This window comes from Pelecanus crispus, chromosome W (assembly GCF_030463565.1).
Source record: "Pelecanus crispus isolate bPelCri1 chromosome W, bPelCri1.pri, whole genome shotgun sequence".
Taxonomy (NCBI): Eukaryota; Metazoa; Chordata; class Aves; order Pelecaniformes; family Pelecanidae; genus Pelecanus; species Pelecanus crispus.
Genome location: NC_134675.1, coordinates 2,532,256 through 2,559,593, shown reverse-complemented (window position 1 = coordinate 2,559,593; position 27,338 = coordinate 2,532,256). Strand labels below are relative to the sequence as shown.

The 27,338-nt window shown below is 40.3% G+C and overlaps 1 protein-coding gene across 1 annotated transcript in view; it reads left to right on the top strand.

Moving 5' to 3' along the window:
* LOC104026950 (homer protein homolog 1-like) overlaps positions 1–27,103 on the top strand; it is a 58,219-nt gene extending 31,116 nt beyond the window's left edge. Inside the window, exons 6-8 of the mRNA XM_075725620.1 lie at positions 12,565–12,675; positions 14,370–14,450; positions 26,915–27,103. Coding sequence (XP_075581735.1) covers positions 12,565–12,675; positions 14,370–14,450; positions 26,915–27,103 — 381 coding nt within the window. The remainder of the gene's footprint in view (positions 1–12,564; positions 12,676–14,369; positions 14,451–26,914) is intronic.
* Positions 27,104–27,338: the final 235 nt, after the last annotated feature.

The following is a 27,338-nucleotide window of genomic DNA, read 5'->3' as shown; positions in this document are numbered from 1 at the left end:
ATTAAGCTTATTGTTGGGGCTTTATGTTAATCTTTGAGACATAAATTAATGACGACTTTAAAGCACACAGGGTTCCTCAGTTGGGAAATTCTTTCTTTTGTAGCAGTTCCTTTTCTGCAGAGGGTTTTGTTGCAGGAAGAGTTATCTATCCTGTGATACTTAGGACATGTCTGCCAGCTTTCACTCTTCATTTGCTGCCAGCTGCATCACATCTGTTTCAGGACCTTCTCCATAGCATTACACTTTGGTCCCTCTTGCATTTAAGCCCATAGAAACTTGGCATCAGATTTGTAAGTTAAAGGACCCCTGTTGTAGTTTCCACAAAGACCAACAGCTTCCTTTCATCCTTGCACCTAAAGAAAACTGAACATAGAATCAAGCTCATTATACACAATTAGAGATCTGCCTCTGCTTTCATACAGGAGGGGCAGGGTCCCATTCCCTTCACTGCAAATTTTGTTTGCAGAGGTCATTTGGCAAACCAGAAATTAGAGCACAATGGGGGCAGAAGTGCCAGTGTTTGAGAGAGGAATAAAGTGTATGCAAGGTTGAAGGCTGCATTATGAAAACAAGTATATAATATTTTTATTTCTCTTCTCTTTTCACATGTAACTCTCTCTATATTGTATAATTTATTCATCTTTATTCATATGAATTTGTCATCATAGTTTAGGACATATTTTTGTACAAAGTGAAGGCAAGATTAGCATATGTATGGAGGGAAGATGTCTTTGATAGAGCTGTATTAGTTTTGTTAATATCAGTTAACTTAGAAAAATATCAAGGAGATGAACTTAGTTAAGAAAATAAAAACAAACAGAAGCCCTATATGCTTTTTTGCATGAAGACCGGTTTCATGAATATGCTGACAGAAAGGAAAGGTCAAGTAGCAAACGTCAGACAATTTGGTTTTATATGCTGTACTCTCTTAAATGAAATAAGGTATGGCAATTACAGTTAGCCAAATCCTGCAAATTGGGAAGGGTTCTTTCAGACCTGTGCTGGATCTGTCCAACTGGAGGCTAGTAGTCCCAGGAACAAGGATCATATTGATCTGAGGAGGAGTAATTCAGCAGGCTGCATCTGACCTGGAGGTCTGGAAGAATAGCAAGAATTCCCTTGAGCTTGAGAAACCTGGGGAAATGGCAGGTTGTTGGGGCTGTCCTATACCTAGACTGACTTGCAAATGAGGATCTTGAAGTCCCAGCCAAATGAGTTGATAGGGAACAACGACAATTTCCATTGGACTGTAACTGTGTGTGCCATAGCTAGCTGGACAAAATGCATGAAGTGTAATTAAAACTGGTGCTTTTTGCAAAGTGCTTTCATTTCAAGAAATTGGCAGTTGCTGACAAAATTGCTTTGCTTCAGAAATTTTCCAGTCAGGAACAAGTTTATCATGTATGTTTGTATAGAGAGAGATTTTCATTTTGTCATCTCATTTAAGCTTCTCTTCTGGAAGGGTGGAAGTTCTAACCTGTGCTCCAGGTTTGTGAATATATGATAATAGTCATTGTTGATAAAATTATTTAAATTATAACCTTATATTATAATTACTATAGTGCAAGAGTTCAGGTAGATTTGATCACCAGATTCAGGTTTTACAGTGAAGAACTCATTGCTAAAATGTGAACATAATGAGGTAGCATTCTTCATGCTAAAATGTATTAACAGCTTTTGTTGCAAAGCTGAGACAATACAGCAGCTGAATTATTTGCCTGCCCTGTCGTGGGGAGACCCAGTCAGACAAGATGGGCAAGGCACTGTGGTAGCAGATCCCTTTTTCTTGTTGTTACTCTCACTCTTAGTAAAATCTTATTTAAAATCTGTTATTGGAAAATACAGTTAACGAATATAGGTATTTTTAGCATGTCACTTTGTACCTGATACTACAGTTAACAGAAGTAGTAACCAAGTCTTTGTAGCTACATTCATTAATAATTGATTATTTTTTATAACCTTTGCCCAGAAAATTTCCTGTAATTATTTTGTATTGCTGAGGGAATGGAAAATCTTATAACATTGGATCATCTACACTGTTCTCTTTTGATCACCTTTTACATGCCTTTATTAAATGTTTCTGTAATCTGTGACCTTGGGGCTTGTTGATATCTCACATAGAGTATAGGAATGCTCTGTGCCTATGGCTCTCTGGGCATGCCTGTAAATTATGACAGGATAGTTCATCAAGAGTACTGCCCTCTATTGGAATTGCTTTTAGAAAAGCATAGACTTGGCTAACTCTAGGCAAAAGTATGCAGATTATGTAAAAAAAAAAATCAGTCTTAATCTGTTATCCATATGGTGTGATACAAGAGCTGTTCTAACCTGCATGCTGGAGACTGATCTTTCAAATTGAAATAGTGCCCCATTCAAAAAGAAACTGCAAGTCAGATACTTCTCTGTTACACAGATAGAAAATGTGCTGTTGAAATGGTGGATCTGGAGACTGTTGGTTATGGTATATGTGGTAGCAAGCAGTGTTAAGTCACTGTATTGTGTTATCTTTGTTAGGTTTATCTGTTAAGCTCAGTATAAACACGTAGCTGCAATTGATCAAAAAAATGTTCCTCAAATTGGAATCCGTCTCACCTGAGATTATGTAGAAGTTATACATCAAGTCTAAAATGGTCATCTTTTTTTCTTGCAATTCATGGAGAGACAAAAGCATGAAGAATAAGTGTCCTAGTCTAAGAAAACTAAGGTATTGAGTTGAATTTGCTCCTGTAAGTGCTTGTCTTTCCCCATAGGATAATCATCAAGATAGTCCTATAAACATACTTTTAGTCAGATGAAAGGAACCCCATCCTTAGTTCACAGAATCACCAAATAATTTAGCATGGAGGGGAATTTTGGAGGTTATCTGGTCCAATTCCCCACTGAAAGCAGGGCCAGCTTTGAAGATAGATCCAACTCCAGGGTTGGATCAGGTTGCTCAGGGCTGTGAGTCAAGTCTCGAAAAATGGAGATCCCACAGCCTCTCTGGGCAACCTGTTCCAATGTTTGACCACCCTTCTTGTCAAATTATTTTTCCTAATATCTACTTGGAATTTGCTGTGCTGCAACTCGCATTTGTTGCCAGTTCAGAAGAAAAATAATTTTTGATCCAAAAGAACCTTTGTTGAGAAAAGTTGAATAGAAATGCTCCTAGAAAAATTTATTTCAAGGAGAAACAAAAGTTTGGAAATTAATTTGCATGTTCAATTGTAATGTAGTTGTTGTTTTATATGGAAAAGCTGGCTGTCACAGCATCTTGCCCACTGGAGAAGAATGTGCATAGATATGTATGCATTGGAGGGATATGCTCACTTACGAGATCACAGTCTTTTATAAAATAGACCAGCCTCCAAAATGAAGAATGGTGCTGCCAACACTAGCTGCTATATTTAGCTCAATTTAATAATATGTTATGTGGTTTATATATAATGTAATTGTGGTATTCACTCCTTATGTGCTTTAGGTTTATATACAAGTTTTGGTTCCTGAGTCAACTGTCTGCAAACTGTAGCAGACTCATATCCTCTGTCAAGTGTGGTGTATGTGGGGAAGTAATGCATATTGACTAGTAAACTTTGCATTATTATTTCCATCTTTAGCTTCCTCTTTATATAAATAGCCTTATTTACATAAATAGTTTCCTCTTTATATAAAAAAATATTTTTTATTGCTAATACTGTCTTATTAGTTGAATTCTTATGGTACCTTTTTCCACAGTTTGAACTTTGTCATGTTTTATTTATAAATATCCATTGATTTTACATTATATCTCACCCTTCTATTTTCCATTTTCCTCATTCACTGTGATAAACTGAGTTTTTCAGCTTGTGCAGTATTTCTTGTAAACTTTGCTTTTTAGTTTGTTTTAAATTATTTCAAACCCAACATTTTTTATTCTATACTTTTTTCAAATTTGACTGAAATAGTTTTTCTGTGTATCACATTGTTTACACTTTTTAAAATACAGAAACAAAGCTAAAATGCCCCTCTCTGATTTTGATTGCATTTTTAAAAATTAATTCCATTTATTATTTGTCATTTCTGATGAAGTATAAGATTTCCTCATCTATCAGTTCAGTTTTTCATATTAACCTACATTTATTTGCTTTCTCTGAGGCCTTTATCTTCCTTCTCCCATTTGTTCTCTGCGTTAATAATGCCTAGAGCTGAGAATAAACAGAGTATACATTCAGTGTGGCTGAGTGCAAAGTTCTCAATAAAGTTTTGTGCTCTCTTCTGATGTATTGTGAGCTTAAGTCAGAAATAGCTATACTTTGATATTTTGTCAGACATTACATTTTTCAAAAGTTTACTAAATGAGTGTATGGATTTTTCCCTCTAAAATACAAAGACATAATAATTATGGGAAGATGTGATGCCCAGTCAAGAGCTTAACTTAGAGCTCTTCACCTTCTCTCCTCTAATATGCTCAGAAGCAGTTTAACAACAAGGATTTCCCTTAAATGGGGTTGGGGAGCACTCCAACACACCTTGCATAGCTTTTCAAAGTCAAAAGGGGTTCATGAATTTAGAACAGCTCAGTAACAGAAAGAAAAACCCTGAAGTGAGCTACTTCAGACAAATAGAATAGCATTGGTACTAACATTAATCCTGATATCATAGAAAGGAAAGGATTGTACGGTGATATGAATTATGGAAAGTAACCCAAATTTTCATCTTTGTCATGTAAAAAATGAAAATTATACATTTTTTTCTTGCATGCTAACTGCTGAAGTAAATCATCCTATGACACTGGGCAATAACGCAGAGTAATAACACTAGTGCATAATAAAAGAGCTGCAGTCCTTGAAGATCATTCATCTGCAGGAAAAGAAACCTGAGATAACAAGAGATGAAGGCAAGTGATCAAGCTCTTGGGTATTCCTGAAAGAACAGAGAGGTAAACTCTTGAATTCTAGCTTGTTATTTTACCAGGATTTCCTAGGAAATAAATTAAAATTAGCTTATTATGTTCCGGTTCTTTCATTCAATTAATTAAATAAGTATGAGGACATCTTATGTAGCCATCAAAAACACCTGACAAATAATGGACCCTAATTTCACTCCTGTTAAAAGAAATTTTAAAGTGGATATTAAAAAAATGCATGAACATACAGAAATAAAACCATGATCATTTTACTGGGCTATTTCTGTGCTACTTAAAGAAAACAAGAATCTATAAAAGCAGTTATTAAAGTCCACAAGAAGTATGGGATGCCATATAAGCCATCTGCTCAGATTATCCAAAAAATTTCTATAGAAAATCTTTGCAGACCCCTTAGCAGTCACCTCCACATTTCTACCAGCTGCATTAATAATTGAATAGCCAAAACTCAATTTTTAACATGCAAATGTATGATAAAGTCACTTGCTGAATCAGAGCCCATGTTGTGGGCTTCTTACTTGCTAAGAATTCAGTGCTTATTGAACAACTTATTAGCACCACTATGGGACTACTGTGAATAACTTTAGTTTTATATGACCAAGGAAGGATATTTTCTAAAAGTGGAAATATGAAATAAGGTGACAGAAAGTGTGGTAACAAGAAATTTATGAATGGAGTTTTGATCCAAAAATTTATCGGCAATGCACCTTTTTAATATGATGCGTATCTCAATGATGACAACATCCTCCCTTTAAGACTGTGTCCCTCCTACCCCTACTGAACAATCCAAACTTATATTTAAATTTGGTTTGATTGATTAAAAAAAAAATTATCCAAGTATAACTTCCTTCTTAAGATACTGTAATTAGCATGTGGCTAGATAGTAGCTTGGTACCATTTGTTTAATAAAGAAAATAGATGAGCATTTTTCAGGGTAAATATGGTTAGTTTGGCAATGTAATCAAAACAGTGAGATTACCATTTTGCTTGTATTTGTCTATGCATTTAATTGAAACAAATGTGTGTGCAGATGGAGCAATCCTGAGTGCACAAAAAATGGACAACTAAGTCCATATTTTTACATATGCAGTCCTTTCATCTGGAATTGCAAGCAAATTCTCGTTGCACTAGAAACTCCCAAAAAAGGCAAAAAAAAGGGTAGTTCTTGCCCAAGAGAGGTCATAATGTTAAACATTGACCAAATGTTCAAGAGAGATGTTCTGGGGAGTATTAGGGTTTTCTACAACACAGTAAGATCTGGAAAGGCTAATTGTTCTAACTGTGATAGTTGAGTTTTTAGAAGACGTGGGAATATAGTGACTTTGTTTTTTTATTTTTGAAATTACAATCTTGCCTTAAGAAAGAGTTTATGTTTTAGAGCAGGCTGTAATTATCTGCATGAGGTCCTTCTTACAGTGGAACTAGTTTCTAATAAAAAGAAATCCAGAGTAATATTTTTAAAATCCTTGAGAAGAGAAACCATTGTGGAGGCTGACCACCTTCTTTGCATGGAATTAGAGGATACCAAAGGAAAAAAATGAGTATTTTATTTCAGGGGATATGTATTTTTCTCTCAGATGTACATTTTTGCTCCTCCAATATCCATTTCAGCTATCATAAGTTCCATATTAATTTTGAAATGGTATATGTTATCAGTCTTGACGTTAGAGTATCAGAGCATTTCCTAGGACAGGATTTCTGAAATCCAGCATGTACTCTCAGCTCCCTTTCTATGCGTGATTATAAACAATCCACATCTAGCCTTTATCAAGATTCAACCCTTAGTTAATACCTACAGTTTACTAAAAAGACAGCCCCTTTTCAGACAGAGCAGGTGAATCAGGTTGTGGTAGTTTTGTTTTCTGAAATAAAAATGTGAATTTGGCTTTTCTTTATGGATAGTGAACTGAAGGCAAGTCCTTTCTGTCTTTTTCTGTTTGCCTTGATTTGTTTTTAGAGCAGATTTGCATTTAGGACCCAAGACTATTTCATTGGGTTTTTTTCTGGGAATTCACTTTCACTGAATGTGGGGTGATACAAAAATGTCATATACAAGAGTATAATTTGGAAAAGAAATAAAAACAACCAACCAAACTGCTGTCACTCTGGGAAAGGAAAATAATGTTTTCACTGAAGGGTCCCTCATCCCCATCTTCATCATCTTTCTAAAAAAAACTAAGAAACTTTAAGATCCTTTTATCTGCAAGTTATAAAAAACATGCACAAACATGCCACATTTTTATGTAGTCAAAGCTTTGCAGAATAAAATATATCCTATAATTCCAAAACTCCATTGGAGAATGAGGAAATTGCTGGAGTCAAATCTGCAGGATTAAAGGATGACATATCTGTACCGTGTTTGCTATTGCATATATTTCATGAGATGACCAGATAGCTGGAAAAAATATTTGCTAATTAGATTGCAGAGAAAGGGATGTCACCTGAAGTTAGTATTAGAATTATCAGTTGCAAATAATAATGCATGGCTGAAGCTCAAAGCATTGATTTTAGTACATTAATATTTTCAAATATTCCTACTGCAGTTTCATTACTTTCTTCACAAAAAATTAAGCAGATGATGGATTATTCCTCTTTCATCTCTGTAGGAATGAATAACTGTGGAAAACATTTTGATATTTCCATAGCTTGAGGCATCAGTGCCACAGAGAAAAATGTGTCCTTTTCAGCAAAATCTTTAATTTTTTTCTCAGTTGAAAAAAGTACTATATTGTTGGTAATGCACAAAACTCCCCCTGCCCCCAGGTTATCATTTTTTCTATGGGTAAATCTTGGAAAACTACAATAATTAATTTGCTGTCAGAAGTGATGTATATGAATAATACTATGGTGCGCTTTTTGTTCTTTCAACAGCAACCTTGAAAAGCAATTTTCCTTGTTTTCTGCATTTTCACATTTCTTAGCACCAAAAATCTTTCCAGAGTTTTTATTCTTGAAAGCTATGCTAGAATTATTTTTACGATTGGCTTGTTTGCATGCTGTCTTGCATCTTACTGTCCACCATGAAGAACTGAGAAGCTTCTTCTGCATAAATTATGTGAAAATTTATGCAGTTATTCCCAGTTTTGCTGAGCCATGCAACATCATTTCTCTTCTCATTGTGGAGGTTCATCTTGAATTATTGATGGAATAATATTATCACAGTCACAGTTATGATCCGTTTAGGGTTGTAACTCAACCAGCTAAAAATACATAATTAATACTTAAATTCAGTCTTGCATGTGAGCACTCTGCCTGTTCTGCACTGTAGCCTGGGTTAGTAGACCTTGGATATTGTGTTCCACAATAAATATAAGGGATAAAAATATCTTTAGGGAACAAGAAGTTAATAGTGTCAGGTATATCTATAAAATAAGCTACAGCTACACTGAAAATATGTTCTAATCTGTCTGTCTTTGCATTTCTGTAGTAGTTGAAGTAATTCCTGCATGAAGTTTAGAAAGAATTTTGTGATCTGCTGGCACTGAATTTAAGATGCTGACTAAAAACTATTGTTGTTTGAGATCAGAAGTGTACAAATTTATCTCAATAAAATGGTTTGAAAAATGAATCAACCTGCAGCAAACATAGCTGAGATTCATTCAGTCAATAATTGCTCGGGGAGGGTTACCACTCGAAATATTTCTGTCATTCCCACTTCTTTGCCTCTTTCTAACCTAAGTCTTCACTCATAAAGCAGTTATCTGTCTTGAGATTTGGTGCAATCTCCTCTCTTGGTTTCTTTGTGCTTTGTTTTGGTTTGTTTTCTTTGAGAGATTCTTCAAGTCTTCTGAAGCTTTGAGCAGTCACTGTCTTAATCTCACATCAAGTCTGTAACTCCTTGTTGTGTTACGTGTCCCAAAGCCTCACTCCTCCAGTCTTCCCAGCAGCCCACTGTGTGCTAGCTGTCTGCTACAATGAAAACTTCTTTCTGGCATCCTCCTCTATTTATAGGCTGTTGACCCTAGATCAAAATTTCAAGAAAACTCTCAAATGGCCTCTGCTGAGAAGTTCTAGGCTCTGTCAGAACAAGTTGCCTTGCTGTCTTATTTCAACTGACGTATTTCGCACTGAAGTATGCAGTTAAGTATAATAATGACGATATACTAGAACAGTTAGATCATTAAATAGTCACTAAAAAGCCCTTTCAGATTTTTTTTCCCTATGTACAATCCATATCTGGATGATAAATGCAAAATAAAGAAGCAGAGGCTAAGAACAATATTTTTATTTCTTTTTTAGTCTCGAATAAGAAGCCACAGTATTGACTTTTTCAGATATGCAAGTCAGTGCAGTCTTACGATAGCACAATAGAAGAACCTTGTTTAATCAGTTATTGTTCAAAGACTGTTTTTTCCGTCTGAATTCTTTACTGGAAAAAAGGCTTAATCACAGTCCATTGCTTAGTGTTGCTGTGCAAAGACTTGAATGATTGAGCCTTGCTCTTAAACATGAAACACTGAATGAGTAGATGCCCCTGAAAAGAGCATGTGGGAGGGTCAGACTAAAGCATTTTAGCTTCCTTTTATGCCCCCTTGTGTGCATAATGCATAAACAGTTATTTTTAATGACTTTTGGACCACTAGTCATGAGAAAAATAAATTCAACTTAAAACAAGGAAATAGAGCAAGTAAATGCTATCCAGATTTTTACCTAGAGCTTTATCTTTTGTTGCTTCTGTTTTCAATTGCATATTCTTTATATCGCATCATTTTCCAGCCCATCTTACTCTACATATTTTTTTTGAAAGGGTCACAATACAATTTTCTTTTTTATAGGTACATTCAAGAAGAGAACATCATGAAGATATTTGACATCTTTTCAGATCTCTATAAGAATGGGCATTCAAATATGACTGTGATTAAAGTAAACCTGTTTTTTTAATTGAATTTGTTCTTTTTTTCCAAGTTACTGATTTTTCAATGAACAGTGAACAAAACAGTTGAACAATGCATTGTTTTCTTGCATAAGCAGTAAGAGATGGACGTTTGCCCAGAGAAAAGCTGGACCAGAGTAAGACATCACAGCCCCTTTAGTGTGGGTAATTAATTGCCCTTCTGACAGTGGTTGCCTCTGTTGGTAAGAAGGTTTGTGAGAGCACTCCCTACTATGCTCAAGCAAAATTAGCTGTGTTTGCTTAAGCAATTTCAATAGGTGTCTTGAGTTAGTATGGACCAGAGTGCACTGGGGAGTGTTCACGTGAGCCACACAGCCAGCAGGGCTGTAGTGGGAGGTGTTTTCAGCCAGCGACAATACATGCAGCCGAGAGCTGTAACATTTCATCCACCCCAGTTCAATTCACCAGCCTCCTTGGACTCCAGGCTCGCACCAACATGTGCATCCTCACCATGTGTACCAGCCCAGAGGAAACCATGTGGAGAGCAGTGGGGTCCAAGTCCTTCCTTAGTCACAGGATGGGACACCTCTGCACCTGCTTCTAGGGCACTAGACGCTAGGACAGAGGTGGTTCAAGGACTGGGTTTTTTTCTGTCTCTCCTGTTGAGGCTCTTCCACTTGCGTAAATGAGTATTCACTGTGCCAGTACTTGGTAAGAGCCAGTGGGTATTGTGGAGTGCAACAGCTTTAAAAGAGAGATTGACCTTCTTGGAGGTTACCATGCAACGTTCCAGTCTTTACCAACGGGTTAGGAGGGTCTGACCCTGGGTTCCCATAACAACCCTAGCCCTGGGTTCACAGAGGCCTCCACCTCCAATTCAAGACTCAGTTCAGCAGAAAAGCATGGAAATGTTTAAGTTGAACTTCAGAAGGGGTGAAGGTGGGTGAATTTGACAGTTCCAGAAAAACTTGGGAATAAACTAGAGCTCTGCATAAAGCCACAGTGGCAGAAATACAGGAACCTACATACAACTGTTGGCAGCTCTGCTAGATAGTGAAGGGTTCTTGACTGGACAAGGCCCTGAGCAACCAAATGTGACTTCAAAATTGGCCCTATTTTGAGCAGGGGCCTCAAACAGATGACCACCAGGGTCCCCTTCCAGCCTAAGTTATTCTGTGCCTCTGTGATTCTTGCTGTATTTAGATGTTAGTTCAGGCACTGTTTAGATATAGTTTTATCCCAGTTGGTGTGTTGCAATTCTGCGTGTTTGGTTTTTGTGTAATTATAGTGGTGAATACTGTAATAGTCACAATTGGTAGCAGTCACAAATAATCTAAATAGATATATTTTTGTGTAATTGAAGCAAATTGAGAAAATTATCCAAGACTTCAGTCATAATGCTCAGTGGCATATAAAACTGAGCAAACTGCTATTACTTTTTTGCCACAAGAACCGATATTTCTTTTGGGACAATTCCAGCCAATAAGATAGTTCTTGGGGGTGAGGGGTGGGGTGTTGTGTTACCAAGCTATCTCTTCATCCCTCATTCCCCTTACCCCTCCCAATATTTTGCTGTAATCTCAGTTTCTCTCCATTTATAAGCCTGATGTGCAAAAATGTCTAATCACAATTTTCCAGTAGAAGAAACTAGACTTGTCATAGCTGTTATAGAGGGGAAGTTCATGCTCTATGACTCAGAAAGGAGAAGCTGATAAAGATTTTGTTTTAATTTTCTTGTATTTCATCTTGGCTTTCCTTTGACTTCTCCCTGCACTCAGTAATCTACCTTTTGAGCCTAGAAACAGTTCAGAGTCTGAAATTACTGGCATCACAGTGGCTTCACTAGCTAGACTATATCGGTTCTGGAGGGCACCAACTTTGATTCCTCAAGATTTTTTTTTTAATCTAAGAAATAAAATTGTCCTGGAGAATACATGCCCTCTGTCTAGGAGCTACTTCTCTGAGAAAGGTAAATGGAGACCTTAAGGATTTAATTGCAGAATTGGGTAGCACAGAAATATACTTTGTTCAAAGGAGTTTTGGGGCCAGATTTGTTAGTTACTGTAGGTAGATGATGCAGCTCTGTTGAAGACTGTATATTAAGATTGACAGGCACATATCTTCTGGAAAAAAATGAGTTATTGTATTTTTAATATTTTAACAGTTTGTTACTAAAGAAAAAGGTTTTTGTGCAGATATCCATGCAGGCATGTGTTTGTTGCCTGCTAATAAAGAGGAACTGTACAAATCCAAATTGTGCCATTAGCTGTTGGCTTTGTGACTGAGAGATGAGATCCGAAAGTAGAGGCAGTAAGAAGTTGGCAGCTGTACATTGGTGGCTGAGTGTCTGCTATGACATTGTTGATGCTGAGTCAGAAATTGAGGCTGTGACGTGTTAATTGGCTTGCTAGGAAGTAGGTGAGCATTGTGGCTTAGTTGATTAAGATAGTGCAACATTAAAAAGTGTCAGATGGACAGGTTAGTTAGATCTGTGTTTAATCATCTAGACATTACTGTTTCTGAAACGGTAATTCAGCTTCTTTCATAAAATTTTCAATAATTAGTAAGTATAGCTTTTAATTAATGTTTTTTCAGCCTGCAGCATACTAAATTTATTGTTTCCAAGATATTACAGTAAACATTAGAAGTCATAGCAACCATTTTATGCAAAACAATTTTTTAAGGAATTTTATGCTAACTTCATAAGAACACCTTCACCATTTTAATAAACATAAGTCACCCAGAACTAAGGGTATCTTTCAAATGCAGCTATTTATGCAAAGAAGTAATAGTACCTTGAATCTGTTGCAATTAATTCTGTATGTGTTGCTTCTACTTATTTCAACAGGTGACTGAGCTAGAGTGTGTGAGCAGTCAAGCCAATGCAGTCCACACACATAAAACAGAATTAAACCAGACAATACAGGAGTTAGAGTCTACACTGAAGAAAAAAGAAGAGGTATTTGCTAACATTTATTCTTAGCTTTTCTGTTACGTCATTTCTAAAGGCTTTCAATATTAAACTTGTGATGGCTAGTAAATATTGTATTATTTCCTATAGATGTTATGAAGTAAAATCCAGTTTTTCAGCTTCTTTGAAATGATTATTATTTTTCCATGTATATAATTGTGTCAGTCCAATATAAAGCTGAGTATCTGAACAACAAAAAAAAGTATAATTTTTTCATGTTTGCTTTTACCAAGCATCTCTCTTCGCAAAAGTAAGTCTGCATTGAGGCATATGTAGTTTCTACAGAGCAGTCATCACACTGATGCAATCCAAATTCACTAAGAAGGGAAGCAATTGTAGGCACGCTTTCCTTTTTCTGGAGATGATTAGGGTTTGGAGCAAGTAATAGATCAATATCTTTTTCAGGCCAATCTGTTTTTCAGGCTATGTTAATATAGCTGACTTTTATGATACCTAAGATCAGCCCTTTCCTTAAATGCATGCCAAACCTCCAGCCTATAACTTGATGATGTTTAGTGCCATCTGTCTTGGGCTGGACAAACAGCAGGAAAATACAAGGAATTGGAGTAACACCTGTGCTGGCACGGGTCCTAGAGGAAAGCAGATTTGTGCCACAGAATGATCGAGAATCGCCCCTTTATGGATGGGAAAAAGGAGGTGGAAGGAGCTGTGTATGAAGGATTGTTTGCCCTGTGTAAGACCAGATCCCTTGAGCCCTCCGTGACAGACACAGTGGGCACTGGTGTGCATGTTCAGAGGGGCAGTGTATCTTGCAGGGTCTTGCCTCCAGTGGGGCTGTTGCTAGGTGTTTCCAAGGAGGATGCATGAGAGGCCCAGTAGTTACAGAATATCATCCCAAAATGGAACAAAGCCTCTTCCAAACTCCCTCATACTTAAGAGATTAGCCTCAGGTTGGTAATGTTTCCCATTTTGATGCCCATGCGCTTCTGAATTATGCTGAGCTGTTGGATGCAAAGAGATCTTTCTGAAAGGAGTTCTGGGACATGACTATGCCCTTCTGGGGAAAAGTATTTATTAATTTTAAGTTTGATACCTTTTAGTTTCATTAACTGTTTCTGTTCTTGTCTCCTGAAAGTAAGCTAAGAAAAGGTTTCTCTTCCATTCATTATTTTATCTATATTTGTTATTTTTTTACCTTATTACTTTCTTCTTGCTAAATTAAAGATACCATTTCTTTTAGACTCTTTTTACAGAAATCAATGGTCAAAGCAGGCAATTTTTTGATGCTCAGCCCTGCTGCTAGTGACATACTAAGCAGCTCACAGATGAAAACTGGATTTTTCTCTTAAAAAAATGGAGGATAGATTATAATAGAATTTAAAGTATAAAATTGTTTCTCTAATTACAAGGACTCTTAATTTTCTAGGAAAACATTACTTCAGAACTTTCGTGTGGGAGAGAAAGACTTGGACTTTTATAGCAAAGAAAATGCTTATCTGTATTGTTGTTTATTCACAATAGAATTGCTGTTTTGGGACTGTGATTCAGGAATATTGGGAGCAGGGCTTAAACTTCATGTGCTATGATGGGCAGTAGCTAACTGCCAGTTTTGATATCATTGCAATGGCTTGCTCAGGAGGAGAAGAAGCAGCAGCCAGCTTACCTGCACTGAGGCCAAGCCAGGTAACGTGTTGCTAGCGAGGTTGTTTCTTCTCCCTTAGGAAATCGAAAGATTGAAACAAGAAATCGACAGTGCCAGAGAGCTCCAGGCACAGAGGGATTCTTTGACCCAGAAGTTACAGGTGAGCTATAGTGCATCATCTTAATTTAGACAGAAGGGAAAAATGATCAAGTGAGCGGTTCATATCAGCAACTTGTGCTATATTCACTGAAGGTGCCAGATAAATATGTAAGTTACATTGTGTTGCGAAGTGGTGGGTTGGAATGCTCCTTGGGAACTTGTACCAAAATTTCCACCTGCTGTAAGTCATTATTTTTTCCTGAGGGAACAGACCCAAATTTCATTTACAAGTCCACAGAATACACTCGGGCTAGCAGATGTGCTTCATTGATACATGTTCTAGGCAGTTCTGGTCTCATTTTCACTGCAGTGTCTTCCCATAGGTCTTGTGTGCCACTGAACTGTCAGGCTGTGTATCATCATGTTGGGATGAGTTTGTATTCAGCTTTTAAATGTGCTTTGAGAAAGTAAAGGTTAAAGCATTCCTGTGTAGTATCAACTTCAAAAACGCACTCTGACATTTTCTTGGAATTAGAATCGTGTTTTTCTTGTTTCTTCTGGGTTGTTTCTTTACTGTGCGTAAAGCCATATACCTCAGCCTACTGGAAGCAGTATGCCCTCAGTATACCCTCACTTGCTACGTCTGAGCTCCTGTCCTTCTGTTACTGGGCTGACCAGCCAGCACAGACACGCCTCCCTTGTGAAACCTGTCTTCTGAATGACGCTGACCCAAAGTTTAGTTGGGTTTAAACTCTGAATTCAGACTTCAGAGTTTTGATAGGACTGGAAACTCAGGCATTAAATAGCACCAAATCTGAAGTGCTGAAAGGCGACCCTTGCTGTTCTGCAGCTTGACCTAAATCACACTGAAAACAAGCCCCATCAGACTATCCACAGCTTAAAAACTGTTAAGCAGATATTCTTTGAAATGCATTACATGAATTGGAACTTCCTTGAATCTCATTTTAACCTACAGAATAAACCACATAAGAACAAAATGAGTTTATTCATTTTTCCCCATTCTTAAGTCAAATTATTTGGAAAAAGTATGTTGTTATGGTGTTTCTTTAAAGACTGTTTTGAATACACCTGAGCTTGCCTATTCCACTATTCCAAAAATTGTTGCTGGCTTTAGACTAAGCATGGGAGTTTTCGGCTGAAAAGGAACTTATCTGAGAGATTCAAAAGGAAGATTATAATGAAAGTTGTTGTCGTGGTTTAGCCCCAGCCAGCAACTAAGCACCACGCAGCCGCTCGCTCACTCCCCCTACCCCGATGGGATGGGGGAGAGAATCGGAGGAGTAAGAGTGAGAAACACTCCTGGGTTGAGATAAGAACAGTTTAATAATTGAAATAAAGTAAAATAGTAATGCTAATAGTAACAGTATAATAATGATAATAATAATAATGATACACGAAGCAAGTGATGCACAATGCAATTGCTCACCACCCGCCGACCGATACCCAGCCAGTTCCCGAGCAGCGATCGCTGCTCCCCGGCCAACCCCCCCCAGTTTCTATACTGAGCATGACGTCATATGGTATGGAATAGCCCTTTGGGCAGTTTGGATCAACTATTCTGGCTGTGCCCCCTCCCAGTTTCTTGTGCGCCTGGCAGAGCATGGGAAGCTGAAAAAGTCCTTGACTGGCATAAGCAGTACTCAGCAACAACTAAAAACATCAGCATGTTATCAACATTCTTCTCCTACTAAATCCAAAACACAGCACTATGCCTGCTGCTAGGAAGAAAATTAACTCTATCCCAGCCGAAACCAGGACAGTTGTAAATTATTCTAGCAGTAGCATATGCAATAATTCCAGTGTAAGATCACATGAAAAGTAATAATGAGCCGAGAACTAGATATCCTTAGAATTATGAGAGACTAGTAAGAGATGAAAGATGTTTTAGAATTAGAAAATGCTAAGATTCTATTAAAAATTATACTTTATAAAGTCAGTAGCTTCCTTTTGGTATATTTATATCTTTAGTAACCAAATGGATATATTATGTATATATTTCCATATGTCACGTTGTAGGCGATCAGTTTCTGAAAATGGCTCTATATGATTCTATTCAAATAAATTTAAAGCTGTCTTAGGATCCAAGTTAAAAGTTGCCTTTCTTCAACTTAAAGCTTATTACTGACCTGATGCAACCCGTCTAAAAGATCTTGAATCTTTGCTTTGCTATAATCTTCCTGCTTTGATAATACTGGCTTTCTCTAAGCCACTTCACCATACATCTGTGACGTCGGTGAAATGGTGTTTTCTTCTGTAGCTCCACACTAACCATCTCACATCTGTTCTCTTAGTTGACTCATCATCTGTTTTCAGGGTGATTGTCTCCAGGGTCCATATCTGTTCATCTCGCTCTTTTTTCTTCTGCTTTATTTTTTCCCTCTTGTGTTTGCAAATGGATTATGTAACTCTAAAATATTTTGGAATATAGCCTGTATGAAAAACTTTATGCAAAGAAATTATTATTTCAAGGTGTATTACATGTATGACACAGTCATATCAGGGAATGAATTAGAAATCCATCGTTGGCAAATTCCAGTGAAGAGCAGTATGTTATCACTGTGAAGGGTAAGTATTGGGGCCCTTGTTACTTAATAATTTCATTAGCAATGTAGAGAAGACCTATCAATGAGTCATGATCAGTGTGACTCTCACAGTAAGTCAGGATATCTTTATTACTGTGGCTGATTCCTAAATATAGCTGTTGTGTATTCAGATCCTTGCACTGAATTCAACGAAAGATTATTACAGTGCAAACAACAAACATAACTTGTTAATATTTTATTTCTTTTCTAAAACAAAACAATGTATGACAAATGATTGTGTTCACTGTAAGAAAAGCTTGAAAGAACAGTGTAAAATAAACTTTGTAAAGGGCCTGAATGTATCAGAAGAGTTAGTTTATTGTTAGATGAGATTAATTGCAAATAAAGTTAAATGACACAACTAGGGGAATAGATTATATCATATGGACATCTCTCCATTTCTTCCCATCAAGAAGCAACGGTTCTGAGGTACACTGACTTGTAATAGGAAACTGCACATGAGCTGGATATGAACTTGTAATACGATACTATTGCAAAAATCAATAATACTAATCTAGGGTAAATATGTGTAAGGATCAAATGTAAAAGTTGCAATGTGTTTTTCAGAAATTAAAAGCAACAGCTCATGGCATATATCAGTTAGTTCTACTTCCCATAAGTCATTAAATACGTTAAGCACAGGTTAGGGAAAATAAAACAGAAGGAAGTATGGGAGAAAGTATATCTGAGGAAGTGTTTGGGGAAGCTAAATGTATATAGATTAGGAAAGAGATATCAAGAATGGAATATAAATAAAGTACATAAGCTGGAAGTTTAAAAAAAAAGAAGGGAACTCTTCTGGTTTGAAGAGATACAGGGCAAGGACTAGCAATGGAGAGTTAAAGGGAAGCACCTTATGCTGAATATGGATAGAAGTTCCTACATCTGACATACAGCTTTTGGTTTTACCTGAGTGCTCCCACCTAACAGCTCACAGCAGAACAACTCCTCAGTTTAAGAGTGTCTGAGGAGGGCCTGAAAGATGATGTTCAGTGCTAGATACAGGCCAATGGGCTGCTCTTCAGGCCCAGATGTCATGAAATAAAACCATATACATATCCATGGATTTGTTCCAAAGTGATCCCTTTCATCACTGGCTTACCTACTTACAAAAATTAATTATCTCTGGGGTAAGAGCAGTGGCAAGGAGACTTCCTAGAGCACACGCATTTGGTGAGTAGAAGAGGAACAGTGACAGGAGAAGCAGGAAGTGTGAGCAAACGTGGAAAAACAGCAATTGGTTTTGTGTGAGCTAAAGAAAGGACTGTCATTCCTGCAGAGCTGAGAGGACCCTGAATTTCCCTTTTCTTCCTGTACTGCAGTCACTGCGCCTCAGAGGGTCTTGAACCCATGCAGTCATTACACTGGGTAGTGCTTGTCAGTACTGTTTGGAGTGCAGGAGTACAGTCAATGAAGGAGAGTCTACAGAGTGCATGGACTGGGTTATAATCAGTTAGCTTGTTCATTTATAGCAATGGTGGGGTAGTTAATCCTTACATAAGCATGTATGTATTTTAATTTATATTGTTTCTACAAATGCTCTTTTCAGTTAGCTTCCTTTAATGCTTTGGCAACTATATTATTCAGTGTTAAACAGATTAAACTAATTCTTCTCTTGGTCCTGGCAGCAAGGGGTAATTCCTGCTCTCAGCTGTGCTGTTCAAGACCAGTGGCCAAAACTCTGTAATTTTTAACTTGCTCATTTACAAGCAAGAAGTAAGGGAGGTATTCCAGTTCAGCTTGGATGTAACCCTTGGCTACACAAGCAACCACAGCTATGAGGAGATCAGGTCCCTGAGGCACTGCCTTCTCCACCTGCACTGCTGCTGGGGGTCCCAGAGCTCTCCCCCGCTGAAGAGGCTGTGAGCTGGCACTGAGCTCTGGCCACATCATCCCATCCCTCCTATGGCCGGGGTGCAGTGGCTGATCAATGCTGCCATCACACCCCTCACAGATGGAAAGGCCACGGACTTTGACACAAAGCTGCTATTCTATACCTGTTACACTTGATTACCCAAATACATATTCTGTATGGCTCAGGTCATTTCTTATGGTTAGCTGAGATCTCTCCAATGTAAACATGAATGTATTCATTACCTTTGAGGGAGTGTTGTAGTTTAACCCCAGTCAGCAACTAAACACCACACAGCTGCTCACTCACCCTCCCTGCCTCCCCAGTGGGATGTGGGAGAGAATTGGAAAAAAAAGGGTAAACCCCGTGGGATGAGATAAAGGCAGTTTAATAGGACAGCAGAGGAAGACAAAGTAATAATAATAATGATAAAAGAATATACAAAACAACTGATGTACAATGCAATTGCTCACCACCTGCTGACCGATACCCAGCCAGTCCCCAAGCAGCGATCGCTGCTCCCCGGCCAACCCCCCCCCAGTTTCTATACTGAGCATGACGTCATATGGTATGGAACAGCCCTTGGGGCAGTTTGGATCAACTATTCTGGCTGTGCCCCCTCCCAGTTTCTTGTGCCCCTGGCACAGCTCGGGAAGCTAAAAAGTCCTTGACTGGCATAAGCAGTACTTAGCAACAACTAAAACATCAGTGTGTTATCAGCATTCTTCTCATCCTGAATCCCAAACACAGCACTGTGCCTGCTGCTAGGAAGAAAATTAACTCTATCCCAGCTGAAACCAGGACAGCATCCACCCCTTATTCTATACCATCTACGTCATGCACAGGTCCTACCCTTTCCAATACATTCCAATTAATCACCTGTCTTTTCATAGATATACACAGATATCATTCCCTTAGTCGATGGGCCATCCCTCTAAAATGTCCATTGAGTTCATTCAGTCCATGAGTTTGGGCTCCATCTGTCATAACAGTCCCTCAGGGCAGGAGAGCTGGTGTGCAGTGTTGGATTGTTGCATGCTGAAGCCAGTTCGGGTTCCATCACCGCTGCATATTGCTCGGTTTCATCAAAGTTCCCAAGTAACAAGTGATAGGATGAGAGGACATGGCCTCAAGCTGTGCTGGGGGAGGTTTAGATTGGATATTAGGAAGAATTTCTTCATGGAAAGGGTAGTCAAGCATTGGAACAGGCTGCCCAGAGAGGTGGTGGAGTCACCATCCCTGGAGGTGCTCAAAAACATGTAGACGTGGCACTTTGGGACATGGTTTAGTGGGCATGATGGTGTTGGGCTGATGATTGGACTGATGATCTTAGAGGTCCTTTCCAACCTTAATGATTCCTAGTTTTTACTTTCATTCAAAAACAATCCAGCCACCAAGCCAGGAAACACGAAATTGCTACTCTACCCTTAATTGATTTATTGGTGGACTTGATAGTGTTAGGTTAATGGTTGGACTGGATGATCTTAAAGGTCTTTTCCAACCTAAATGATTCTATGATTTTATGATTCTATGAAAGTTCATTCTTCATTACTCTGGGTGATTCTTACTGTAATACCATTGATATGGCATATAACAACCATAAAAGAGATGACATACAATATTATATAACAATTAAAAACATACCATTCAGTTCATTGGCTATTTTCACCCAAAATCAAATCCCCTTGAGGTACACATTGGACTGCCCATTCCTTCTGCATCATCCACCAAGTGCACCCAGGTCCTTGAGCAAAAGCAATCCCACGAATGGGTCTGCCTTTGCCCGAGGCAGGAGTAACCCAGACTTTCGTCCCCAGCATATCTTTTATGTGCACTACAGGGACTTTGTCCCCTTCTACAGTATGTAAAAGTTTTGATTGGGCAGGGCCAGCTCGATTGGCAGATCCCCTGGTGTTGACTAACCAGGTGGCTTTTGCTAAGTGTGTATCCCAATGGTTGAATGTCCCAGCACCCATTGCTCTCAGGGTAGTCTTTAACAGTCCATTGGATCGCTCGATTTTCCCCGAGGCTGGTGCATGGTAAGGGATGTGATATACCCACTCAATGCTGTGCTCTTTGGCCCAGGTGTCTATGAGGTTGTTTCGGAAATGAGTCCCGTTGTCTGACTCAATTCTTTCTGGGGTGCCATGTCGCCACAGGACTTGCTTTTCAAGGCCCAGGACGGTGTTCCGGGCGGTGGCATGGGGCACGGGATATGTTTCCAGCCATCCGGTGGTTGCTTCCACCATGGTGAGCACATAGCACTTGCCTTGGCGGGTCTGTGAGAGTGTGATGTAATCAATCTGCCAGGCCTCCCCATATTTATATTTCAGCCATCGTTCACTATACCCGAGGGGCTTGAACCGCTTGGCTTGCTTGATTGCAGCGCATGTTTCACATTCATGGATAACCTGTGCAATACTGTCCATGGTCAAGTCCACCCCTCGATCACGAGCCCATCTATAGGTTGCATCCCTTCCTTAATGGCCTGAGGCATCATGGGCCCACCAAGCTATAAATAATTCACCCTTATGTTGCCAGTCCAGATCCACCTGAGCCACTTCAATCTTAGCAGCCTGATCCACCTGCTGGTTGATTTGATGTTCTTCAGTGGCCCGACTCTTGGGTACATGAGCATCTACGTGACGAACTTTTACAACCAGGTTCTCTACCCGGGCAGCAATATCTTGCCACAATGCGGCAGCCCAGATGGGTTTGCCTCTGCGCTGCCAGTTGCTCTGCTTCCATTGCTGCAACCGCCCCCACAGGGCATTTGCCACCATGCATGAGTCAGTACAGAGATAAAGGCCTGGCCACTTTTCTCGTTCAGCAATATCTAAAGCCAGCTGGATGGCTTTCACCTCTGCAAACTGACTCGACTCCCCTTCTCCTTCAGCAGTTTCTGCAACTTGTCGTATAGGACTCCATACAGCAGCTTTCCACCTCCGATGCTTTCCCACAAGATGACAGGACCCATCAGTGAACAGGGCATATTGCTTTTCATTTTCTGGCAATTTATTATACAGTGGGGCCTCTTCAGCATGTGTCACCTCCTCCTCTGGTGATATTCTAAGGTTTTTTCCTTCTGGCCAGTCCATGATCACTTCCAAGATTCCTGGGCGACTGGGGTTTCCTATTCGAGCCCGTTGTGTGATCAGTGCAACCCACTTACTCCATGTAGCATCAGTTGCAAGATGAGTAGAGGGGACCCTCCCTTTGAACATCCAGCCCAGCACCGGCAGTCGGGGTGCCAGCAGGAGCTGTGCTTCAGTACCAACCACTTCTGAAGCAGCTCGAACCCCTTCATATGCTGCCAATATCTCTTTCTCAGTTGGAGTATAGCGGGCTTTGGATCCTCTGTATCCCCGACTCCAAAACCCTCGGGTCGGCCTCAAGTCTCCCCTGGTGCTTTCTGCCAGAGGCTCCAGGTAGGGCCATTCCCCCTGGCTGCGGTGTAGAGCACATTTTTAATATCCTGCCCTGTCCGGACTGGCCCAAGGGCTACTGCATGAACTATCTCCCGTTTAATTTGTTCAAAGGCTTGTTGTTGCTCAGGGCCCCATTTGAAATCGTTCTTCTTCCGGGTCACTTGATAGAGAGGGCTTACGATCTGGTGTAATTTGGAATATGCATTCTCCAAAAACCCACAACACCTAAGAAAGCTTGTGTTTCCTTTTTGCTAGTTGGTGGGGACATAGCTGTTATTTTGTTGATCACATCCATTGGGATCTGACGACGTCCATCTTGCCATTTTATTCCTAAAAACTGGATCTCCTGTGCAGGCCCCTTGACCTTACTCTGTTTTATGGCAAAACCAGCCTTCAGAAGGATTTGGACTATTTTCTTTCCCTTCTCAAAAACTTCTTCTGCTGTGTTGCCCCACACAATGATGTCATCAATGTACTGCAGATGTTCTGGCATGTCTGGCACGGCAGCACTCAGCGGCGGTGTAACTTTGTTCAGGCCACGATAGTCCACTGTTAGTCTCCACTCCCCATTAGACTTTCACACTGGCCATATGGGACTGTTAAAGGGTGAGCGAGTCTTGCTGATCACTCCCTGGCTCTCCAGTCGACGAATCAGGTTATGGATGGGAATCAGGGAGTCTCGGTTGGTGCGATATTGCTGCTGGTGCACTGTTGGGGTAGAGATCGGCACCTGTTCTTTGACCCTCAGCAACCCCACAGTGGAAGGGTCATCCAGGCAAGGTGGACAGCTGTTTAATTTCCTCCATCTCCAAGGCAGCTATACCAAAAGCCCACCGGTACCCTTTTGGGTCCTTGAAATACCCTCTCCTGAGGCAGTCTATGCCAAGGATGCACGGAGCGTCTGGGCCAGTCACAATGGGGTGCTTCTGCCACTCATTCCCAGTTAGGCTCACTTCAGCCTCCAGTACAGTGAGCTGTTGGGATCCCCCTGTCACTCCAGAAATACAGATGGGTTCTGCCCCTCTATAGATTGATGGCATTAGGGTACACTGTGCACCGGTGTCCACTAGAGCCTTCTACTCCTGTGGGTCTGATGTTCCAGGCCATCGAATCCACACAGTCCAGGAAACCCGGTTGTCCCTTTCCTCCACGTGTCTGGAGGCAGGGCCCCTCTACCACTGGTCACAGTATTCACTGTTCACTTCCTGTAAATGTGAATCAAAAGTCCCTTGATGAAGGTCAGAAGTAAAATTAGCCCTCTTACTCTGTCTGGGGAACTGCTCACTGGAAACTGGAGCTGCAATTTTCCTAGGCGAATCACTTTCTGTAATAGTTTTTCCTTGCAACTCATGCCCCCGTGCCTCTAGGGTCGAGGTGGGTTTTCCATCCCACTTCCTCATGTCCTCTCTGTGGTCATGCAGGTAAAACCACAGGGTGCCCCGTGGTGTGTATCCTCTCCATCCTCTCTCTTGAGCATAAGGACGTTGACTCCTAATGGCTGAGATACTGGTCCGTACAGGTGGGGAGTAGGACAGATCCTCTCTGAGTTGTTGGAACTCTCGACCTATTTTTTCAGACAGTTTTTCCACAGCCGAGACACAGGCCCGTAGAGAGGAAGAGATGCTTTCTTCGTATTCCCGGAGTCGTCTAGCCACTTCATCCACCGTTGGTGCCTCGTCATCTTTCCAGGCCAGTATTGCCAACGAGTTGGCATACGATGCTGGTGCGCTCTGTACCACCTTCCGCCACATGGATTGTGTGCACCTGACTTCATCTGGGTCTTTGGTTAACTGCTCATCATTCAGGTCACTGTAAATCACCTCCAGCACCCCTAATTCCCTCACGTACTGGATACCCTTCTCTACGGTGGTCCATTTGCCTGGGCGGTATATAACATCTTCTTTGAAGGGATACCTTTCCTTCACGCTTGACAGAAGTCGCCTCTCCAAGCTGAGGGCTTGTGCCCCTTTTCCAATTGCTTTGTCAATGCCCCCTTCCCTGGAAAGGGATCCCAGCTGCTTGGCTTCCTTACCCTCTAAATCCAGGCTACTGGCCCCGTTATCCCAGCATCAGAGCAGCCAGGTGATGATGTGCTCACCTGGATGACGACTGAAATCTTTTTTGCATATATTGCAGCTCGCTCAAGGATAGGGATCGGGTGGTTACCATCTCATTTATGGGTTCTTCCTCCTCTGGTTCTCGTGATGGCCCTGGTTCATCTTCATGCCTTTGTAAATGAGCTGACTTTCACTTCCAGGATTTCTTCTTGTCTATGGGGACGACCGATACCAACACAGGTTCGTTCTCTGGTTCAGCCGCAGTGCCTTTCACCGGGGTTTGAGTAGCCACATGCCTGTGACGGGGGTTGGAATAACTGCAATATATGTAATTAGTTGGCTTTCCCTAGCAATACCTGACACACATTCAGGAGACATAGCAGTAGGAACATGCTGGTTTGAACATCCCAAGGATATTAAAAATTCTCAAGAGCTCCTGTAATTAGGCTGGGGAAGATGGAGGAAGGTGTCTCCCCCATAGGTTGGCTCTCCGAGGAAAAGAAGAAAAAAGTGTAATTATTAATAATTTCTGATAGACGGCTCCTGAAGTACAGGGGTGACGGCAATGCTGATTACAAATACAGGACTGATCTCATGACCAATAATTTTATCATACCATAAGCCAGTGTTACACAGTACCGCAAAGTGGTAACCTTATCCATCTCCCAGAGGTGATAAACAGTACATAAATACTGACAAACAGTATATACAGTAATGTCGTGGTTTAGCCCCAGCCAGCAACTAAGCACCACGCAGCCGCTCACTCACTCCCCGTGCCCCGATGGGATGGGGGAGAGAATCGGAGGAGTAAGAGGGAGAAACACTCCTGGGTTGAGATAAGAACAGTTTAATAATTGAAATAAAGTAAAATACTAATGATAATAGTAACAATATAATAATAATAATATACAAAGCGAGTGATGCACAATGCAATTGCTCACCAGCCGCCGACCGATACCCAGCCAGTTCCCGAGCAGCGATTGCTGCTCCCCAGCCCCCCCCCCCCCAGTTTATATACTTCCCATGACGTCATATGGTATGGAACAGCCCTTGGGGCAGTTTGGATCAACTATTCTGGCTGTGCCCCCTCCCAGTTTCTTGTGCACCTGGCAGAGCATGGGAAGCTGAAAAGTCCTTGACTGGCATAAGCAGTACTGAGCAACAACTAAACCATCAGTGTGTTATCAGCGTTATTCTCCTACTAAATCCAAACCACAGCACTGTGCCTGCTACTAGGAAGAAAATTAACTCTATCCCAGCTGAAACCAGGACAGGGAGACAGAAGAATCATAACAAAAACAGTGGGAGAATGGGAGGGCAGAAAGAAAGCTTGTGCTATGAGGAATGACTGCTGCCAAATCCCCCATCCTATGGCTGTGTGAAACTACTTGCAAAAGATCAGAGCAGTCCTATTAAAGCTTTGTGATGCAAAACCACTGTAAAGGTAAGCGGTGTTTAAAAAATGTTAATGTACATAAATACGAATTCACTATGCAGTGTTCCAGAGAATGGCTGCGCAGGGTTTATGGTGTACTAAATGCTCTGTTCCTGTGCTACATTTGAGAGTGTTTTTCATAACTGAAATTATGAAATTCAGCATGAGTTTATGAGATGTGCAATGAATGAGACAAATAACAATATGCTATTCCAGACCCACATGACTGATACATTAGTCATTTGATAAAAGAGAGGGCATCTCGTTTGCACAAAGCTGAGCAGCTGTGACCTCCCTTCCCCTCACATGCAAGCCAGAGCTGTGAGGGGTCCCAACAGATAGCACTCCCCTCCTGCTGGATGGCGCGAGGGGGCTTCTCTTCCTCTTGAATGAGAGCTGAGCTTGCTCAGGGTCAGATCCCCTCAGCTATGTGTAATGTGCTGCTGCTTCATCTTTCCACCCACTCTATGGGAGCAGTTTGTCTGTACAGCACTGTTGGCTTGCATGCTTTCCCTGCTCCCACAGCTGCACTACTGCAGAGCTTGCAGATGGGAGCTCTGGGGAAGAGTGCAACGAGATGAAACATTCAGGTTGCACTTGCTGGTTTAAATTTGTTACAATCAATTTCACCTTGACATTAGTCTTGCTAGTTTATGTTTCTGTCTTAATTATCAGGGTGAAAAGGCCTATAATGTGGGACAAGAGTAAGGTAGTACTCCTCCATCCATAAAGCAGTATTCTGGATGAGCTTCTATATGAGACCATTTAATGGGGACTGTGTGCGTGAGTAATTCACATAGTCTAAATAAGGGAATACCTTTGAGAATCTCTTTTCAGTAGGTGGCATATTTCTGAATGATAGAAGTGATAACTTACCTGAATATCACATCTGTTGTTCACTGACTAAATTTTATCCCTGTCCAAAAGTTTCTGTCCTTCAGATAAATTACTGAAAAAAATGGAAGAAATGATAGTAGATATGCAATCCTTATAACAATTTGGGTTCTGGTTTTGGCTTAGTGGAAACTGTAAAGGGTCACAAATTGTTTCAAAAAGCAGTTGACAAAAATAGCACACGAATACCAGCAGGAGGTTAGACTGCTTTCTGTTTGCAAACAACACATTAACATGTTATGTATTTTCTCTGAAGGAAGTAGAAATTCGAAACAAAGACCTGGAAGGCCAGCTGTCTGATCTAGAGCAACGTCTGGAGAAAAGTCAGAATGAGCAAGAAGCTTTTCGCAATAACTTGAAGACACTTGTAGAAATTCTTGATGGAAAAATATTTGAACTAACAGAGTTACGAGATAACTTGGCCAAGCTAATAGAATGCAGCTAAAGAAAATGGGATTTCAGTGCCAGTCAGCTTAAAGATGCACTGTCTCTCTTCATAGGACTGCATTGGGCTCTGCATCAAAGTTGCACAAAATTAGGAAATGCTCCTCTGAGAGGGCTTGTTTTAAATTTGAGTCGTAGTTCAGTGTAAAATTTAGAACTCAGCTTGTAGGTAGTTGAATTAAAAAACAACAAACAAACTTGAATTACAAATTACCTCCTTGTACATTATTGGCCAT